Source organism: Osmerus eperlanus, chromosome 19, assembly GCF_963692335.1.
Source record: "Osmerus eperlanus chromosome 19, fOsmEpe2.1, whole genome shotgun sequence".
Lineage (NCBI taxonomy): Eukaryota > Metazoa > Chordata > Actinopteri > Osmeriformes > Osmeridae > Osmerus > Osmerus eperlanus.
In genome coordinates this window covers 5,883,027-5,890,143 of record NC_085036.1, presented here as the reverse complement: position 1 = coordinate 5,890,143, position 7,117 = coordinate 5,883,027, and the positions used below count along the sequence as shown (strand labels likewise).

Here is a 7,117-nt window from a genome sequence, read left to right as displayed (position 1 = left end):
AAGGCTCATAGCTGAAAATCTGTAAATGTGAACTCTTTAGTAGTTACATTGGCTGAAAGAGGACAATATTTCCTACATTTTAAGGTATAACTTGTTTCTGTAAGTTAAACTATATGAACGTTAGAGGAATTTGTTTGACAAATTAGTTGAATATCAGAAAAAGAATTCATAAAAATCAAGAAGGAGCAAACATTTTAATGTATTTCACACTGTCATAATTCAAAATTGGCTGAACATTTGAAAAAGCTGAATCATTTGGGAATAGCTGAATGTCTTGTGAACATTTTAAAGGTTGAATGGTGTCTCTAGCTTAAAGTAAGCTGAAGTAGTTACGTTTGAAAGAGGAGGAAGCTTTTTAATGATTTGAAAGGATTTACCATTACTTTTAATGGGAGAATAATTTGCACAAAAACCTTAATGTCTTAAAAAGTATAAAAGTGAGAAATACCAAAAGTCATAGCCATCATCTCCTGAAGGAGCTGAACGTTTTGATACCTAAATTGTAGGAATCGGTGAAAGTATGCAGAACGAGTTAAAGGCCAAAAAACGGCGGAAGAACTAAGAAGTTGAAAAACAATAGTGAGAATGCTGAACAGCATTCTCACAATAAAGAGAAACAGGAAAACAATAGTGAGAATGCTTAACCCTCGTGCTGCCTTCGGGTCACATGACCCAAAGGTTTATAACGAACCATCATTGTGTTTACCCAATTTTACCCAATACAAAAACAAATACAAATAATTTTCTTTTAACCATTCCAATGTGGGGGGTCTGAGACAGCCCGACAGTTAAAAGAAAATGCTTCACTTTGTTTTTGTATGAGGTTAATTTGTCACAATACGACGGTGGGTCACAATGACTGATGGGTCAGAATGACCCGAAGATAACACAAGGGTTAACAGCATTCTCACAATTGTTTTCCTGTTTCTCTTTATTATTATTATTGTGTATCAAGCCTTCGGCTTGAGCACACCCACACCCACAATAATACAATTAAACAATTAATTAACAATTAATACAATTAAACCCACAATTAAATCTGCCATACCAGTATGCATTCTCACATCCTTACACTGAGGGTCTTGCTGTATTCACCCACATTGTATGACCCCCTTCATTTAGCCTTTCTGCTATCTGCCCTCACCTCTTTCCCACATTTTCCTTTTTCTTTTCCTTCACGTTGTTTTTGGAATCTTCCTCTTGCTGTTTGTCACTGATTTCCTCCACAGTCAGTGGTTGGATGTGTGACTGGGCTTTGGCTTTCTTTTTCCCTTTGTCAGTCGTCTGCTTCGTCATATCCTGAAAGCAGAACACATGCTTACATGGAAGAATCACTGAGCTGAGAAAAAATGGCAATGAACCAATCATGGTCAAGCCTCATTAGTCCACAATTTATACAGTCAATTACTGTGCATATTGTGATTTATTCTTTAACACTGAATATCATCATATATTTGCCTATGATGATAATGACCCACTTGCTGGAGCGTATCCAGTCCTCCTTGGAGCAGCTTCTTTGCATCAGAGCTCAAGTTGGTGATTGGTGCTTGACGAGAGTAGGGTTTACGCCACAGCATGCGGAGTCTCAGGCCTGCTAGTCACAACTCAAAAGGTGAAGCCGTTGAGAGGAGTCAAAGCCCGGGGAACCTGCTGATTGAAGAGGAGGGCCTCGGGAGTAGGAGGAGTCAGAGGGGGTGAGTCCGTGGCATCCTCACTGGAGAAGGGGACCACAGGAGTGGTCTCTGTCTCAGATAGATCCTGGGGAGACAGTCACAAGAAAATACATAACCTTTTGGCATGTGGGACCTGGGATCTTTCGATAGCTCTTTAGGATGATAATCGACAAACTTAATCAAGATAGTGTCATTCGATACCTTGAATCAACCAATAGCTGAATCAATGAATATGTACATGTATCTTCTCAGGGCTGCACCCACCTGGCCTTGTCTCTGGCTCTTCGCAACAGACACGTCTTTGAGGTACTGGTTGGTGTTCGGGATATCCTCCATGCTTGCGTCAATGTCATGTTCCAGGACTTGCAGGAATTTGTAGAACCTTTTCAAGAGACTGTGGGTCAGATGGTAACATATTGTTCACACAGTCTTATGTTCAAAATGTAATATACCTTGTGTTGTCCGCAAACTTCAGGAGTTTGACGGACTGATGACTGAGGTGCAGCTGTTGGTGTACAGCTAGAAGAGCAGAGGGGAAAGGACGCAGCCCTGAGGAGATCCGGTGCCGATGGGCCGGGAGTCAGAGCCTTGTGTTCCTAACTTAAGGCACTGCTTCCTGTCAGACAGGAAGTCTGTAATCCACCTGCCGGTGGAGTCGGGCACGTTCAGCTGGGAGAGCTTGTCCTGAAGCAGAGCCGGGATGATGGTGTTGAAAGCAGAGCTGAAGTCCACAAACAGGATCCTGGCATAGGATGCTGGGGAGTCCAGGTGCTGGAGGGTGAAGTGGAGGGCAATGTTAACTGCGTCGTCCACAGACCTGTTGGCTTTGTAGGCAAACTGCAGGGGATCCATAGAGGGTCTGTGATGGATTTGAGGTGTTCCAGCATCAGACGCTTGAATAGTTATTAAATCATATTAATAAAAAGGTCTCACTGTTGATGGTCTGCTCATGTATATTTGTTTTATTTACAAATCATCCAAACATACAGTACAGTATGGAGGTTACATTCAGAGATTCATGGATTACATTTACTGTATGTTTCAAACACAATATTATTAATCTTTCATGACAGGATCAAATACGATACCCCGACAAATAACTTTACACAGGATCACAATTTAGAGGATTAAAAATATACATATGCATTACTACATTCAGTTCATTCGTAAACAGCAGAGATTAAAATTTATCTTGACACTTTAAAATATGTTAAACATCAGTCCATTCAGTATATTGTTGAGAATAAATGACTATCACACAGAAATATACGTAGAAAAACACAGAAAGCAACACTTGTGTAAAGCTGTCAAGTCCTACTTCAGTATGTCTAAGGCCACTTTCACCCCCCCTTCATATTTCCATGTCCTGGAGGTCACCCCAGCTGGGTCCCACCTTGACTTTGGCTCTGAGCTTCACATAAAGCTTGACTGCTGACTCCATCTCTCTCTTCACTATTTGAGCCACCTAAGGGAGATGGAGGAAAAACATGTCCGAAATTCTGTCCTTACACAGTATTGTCCTGTATCACACTGTAGGCAGCCTTGAAGGGTTAAGGCCTGAGCCTGTCTATCAAGGTTAGGGTGCTAAAGGTCAGGGGTTAAAGCTCAGGGTTCAGTCATACCCAAATGAGGTCTTCTTCTGTGGTCTCGTAGATCAGCTCGTCATGCAGCTGCAGGATGAAGTAAGCCCCTCTGACCCGAGGCCATGTCCTGCAACTGTCACAAATCCCAGTGATAGGACCCAAATCCACTGGTAGGTGGTGAAAAAAAAAGGTATTTATTGGTGACAGGTGGGTACAGGTGATGGTGGTAACAAACGTGCAGGTCGGTGGTGAGGGTGGCTAGGCAGGAGTGAATGGGTCTCCAGGGTGCAGAGGCTGAAACAGAGGAGCAGGAGTCCGGTCAGAAAAATAAGGTAAAATTTGCAAAGCGAACAGGATGACTTGTGGTATACTTTAATACAGGCACTAAAGCGCAACGTACTGGTACGTCTAACAATCCGGCAGAGACTGGATGTCAGGCCACAGTTTAAGTAGTGGTAACGGTAACGATGATCAGGAGCAGGTGTGTAATGGAACAAGCTCAGGGGGGTGGGGCCATGACAGCTACAGCCCCTGTCTGCACAGCCATCGATGTATCAGTACCACAGTAAAGGCCTTTGCACACTGAGTGCGAAATGTTCGTATGCGTTTTTTTGTAATCGTCAGCCTCAAAATTTGGTGGCTTTGAATTGTCAAAAAAACTCTAAATGTTTCGGAGGTAGTGTGTAAGCGTGATTGACATAACGTTTTTTAACGTGCAAACATTTCAGACACGAATTTCGGACTCAAATGTGTGCAAAGGCCATTAGTGTTTGTGTTCATACAGACATATTTGAAATAGTCACATGATGTGTACCTTTTGTAAATGTTGTGAGCTACTTGCTACTGTGTGTGTTACCTGAGTGTGGGTGTTGATGTGACAGGGGGGCAGTAGGGAAGGTTTCCTGTAGTCTCTGCTGGATGTTGACAGTGGCCAGTTTAACAATGTCAGCAGCTGAACCCTGAACAGTGGTGTTCACCGCCTGGCGCTCTGCCTGAGAGGCAGAACCACACACACTCTGTTACAGTCAAACATCAGAGATAAGATGTGTTATAACACTTCAGATGGGCCTCACACCCCCTCACACACACACACACACACACATACATGTGCCCTGGCGTAGGTGTTGCCATTTGTGATCCCAGGCAGGTATCTCCTGCGTCCCAGCAGTGTCTGAACGTAGCCCTTTTTTACACAGCTCTTCACCGTGTCTCTCAGGAAGGACTGGATCCCTGGATGGACACACACACACACAGAGAGAAACACACACACAGAGAAAGAGAGTGAAATACACACACAGAAACATACTCTTAACCAATCATGAACACAACACACAAGTTGAACAAACAGGAATGGTGCATCTTTGTTTTGCAAGGCTAAAAGAATGTGCCCACAGACAGTGTCTACCTGTGTATCTGGCCTTGAAGCTCTCTATGTAACAGGCAGCATCGTTCTCATCCACGCCCATCTGCTCCCCCAGAGACTTGGCTCCCATCCCGTAGATGATGCCATAGCAAATCTGAGCATGTCATGCACACATGTTTAACACACATTAATGACTTGTCATGATGTGACTTGTCACATTTGGGGATTTTGCAGATTTGAAAGTGGCACACCTTCATGAAGTGAGTATGTGTGTATTTGTTTATCGGCCAGTCAACCTCAGCCGGCCCTTTTGATTTTGTTCTTGACCAACTAGCCTTGCTAGCACCCCCCCCCTCACCCCACCCCACCTGCTTGGCCTGCTGTCTGAGGCCGTCCTTCACAGCATCTGGGGTTATGTTCTTCCACTCTGCCGCGATGCAGCGGAAAACATCCACCCCTCCGTTCAGCACCTGGCTCAGAGAGAGAGAGTGAGACATAGAGAGAGAGGAAACAGAGAGACAGAGAGAGAGAGAGTGCATCATCAGGTGAGGACCATTTTGCTGTCCACAAGGTGTCCTGTCAGAATTCCTGTCTGACTGTTTGTGCATGCGTCTCCTGACCTGTAGGAGGCGCTGGTCCTTAGAGAGGTGAGCTAGCACCCGCAGCTCCAACTGGGAATAATCAGCAGCTAGGATCATCCCTCCTACAGAGAGAGAGAGAGAGAGAGAGAGAGAGAGAGAGAGAGAGATAGAGGGACGTAGAGAGAGATAGAGGCGTGGCCTTACCTGAGAAGGGGATGAAGGCGTGTCTCATGCTGATGGAGAAGGCGATATCCTTCTCTGGACTGCCTGCAGGAGGGGCTGGCAGCCTGGAGCGCCCTCTCCTGCTGGGAGGACAAACCCACCGTGTCATCGTTATGAATGTTACCCTAAGAGCATACAGCTGGAGGGAGACAATCTTTTCTGTGCTTTTCTATTAGATCTCCACAGAGCCCATTTGACTGTAACTGCATTACAGAAGTGTGGATTAAATTGAGCATTAAATTCCGTTACATGTAAGATTACACTAAGTGTTAATGTGTTAAGAAGAATTACTCACCGAAAAGCACCAAATTGGCTGATTAGCTTGAGAAAATCTTCAGAGAAAGCTAGACAGTAAATACCGTTCACTTTTTCAGAAGAAATGTGATGTAGTTCTGTAATGATCACAGCCTCTCGAAGTTGGGACTAAAGAGTAAGGACTTGTCTGTTCCATTGCTTTTTTCGCCTCAAATGTTTGGAACAGTTGGACTTATCTGGGAACTCTCTTGAAGAGATGCCCCAGGGTATGTGTCTGCCCTCCTTGCTCAAACTGGACCTAAGCAACAATGACCTGGAGGATGTCACCACACTTGAATCGTTGGAGGAGCTGAAAGTTGAGGATAACCTATACCTTACAGTAAGTATCGATCTAGGTTTTATATTTGTTTTGTACATGGGCTTTCTTTTGTGTTTCAAACTGTTTAATGTATGAACATTTTTTCAGGTCAATGACAACTACAAGCTGATGGTGCTCCTGCCTAAAATGAGGGTTTATAATGGGAAGGACATTAGCACCACAGCCAACCAAGGTTTTCGCCGGGGAAAACCTTAGGACCAGGGTATGAATGGACTCATTTATCAAGTTGTTGTTTCTCATTGAGTATCACAACGCTCAACAGTCAACAGGGCAGCTAGATGCTTGTGTTAGCCTGCCAAGTTCACAGCAATATTGATAGGCAATAATCTTGACCACAGAAACTGCACGAAATAGACTGCACGAAATAGAATGGATCCTAGACTTGAAATGGGCACTCTTGAAAAGTCATTTGTTTGAGACAGATGGTCTGAGAGATCTTATGAGGCTGTGTACTTCCTTGATGATTGTGAATTTCTGTGATTTCTAGGTGCTGGCCGTGTGGGAGAGTGATGTCATCCCTTCTAGGTGGCGGCCATATGAGATTGTCCATCAAGTCCACTCCGGCCCAAAGACCAGTTTAGACTACACATTTTGTCAAGTTTACATTGTAACAATATTTGAAGGAGTTTTTCTGTGTATATTTTGTGCGTGACCATATTTCTATTCTTTCCTTTATCAGACTCCCAAAAGAAAACACTGGAAGTACATCTCCATTACAGCAAGCCCACGTGATGCAGTGCAGTAATAATCATCAAGTAGTAACCATCAAAAAGCAATACCAAATGAAACACAAAATGATAACTTTATTGAGAATAACATTAAGTCAAGCATCTGTGATATGAAAAAAAAAGTCTGAGGAAAGGGTGGTGTGCAACTGCTGACATCATAAGTGTGTATGTCTACATGATATATGTGTAGTGAGAGAGGGGAGAGAGAGAGAGAGAGAGAGAGAGAGAGAGAGAGAGAGAGAGAGAGAGAAAGAGAGAGAGAGCGAGAGCGAGAGCAAGAGAGAGAGAGAGAGAGAGAGAGAGAGAGAGAGAGAGAGAGAGAGAGAGAGAGAG

General features: G+C 43.8%; 1 protein-coding gene and 1 long non-coding RNA gene across 2 annotated transcripts; one reads left to right on the top strand and one right to left on the bottom strand.

Annotated features, from left to right (window-relative positions):
* Positions 1–4,078: 4,078 nt before the first annotated feature.
* Positions 4,079–5,318, bottom strand: LOC134039943 (DNA polymerase theta-like). The gene is made up of 5 exons (XM_062486152.1): positions 5,240–5,318; positions 4,988–5,089; positions 4,662–4,773; positions 4,362–4,486; positions 4,079–4,248 (listed from the first exon to the last, which is right to left on the bottom strand). Exons 1-5 carry the CDS (start codon positions 5,315–5,317, stop codon positions 4,090–4,092), a joined length of 576 nt encoding a protein of 191 aa, XP_062342136.1. The 5' UTR covers position 5,318; the 3' UTR covers positions 4,079–4,089.
* A 569-nt stretch (positions 5,319–5,887) lies between these two features.
* LOC134040006 (uncharacterized) lies at positions 5,888–6,957 on the top strand. The gene is made up of 3 exons (XR_009932845.1): positions 5,888–6,056; positions 6,144–6,258; positions 6,544–6,957. It is a non-coding gene; the product is annotated as an uncharacterized LOC134040006 (long non-coding RNA).
* The last annotated feature ends 160 nt before the right edge of the window (positions 6,958–7,117 follow it).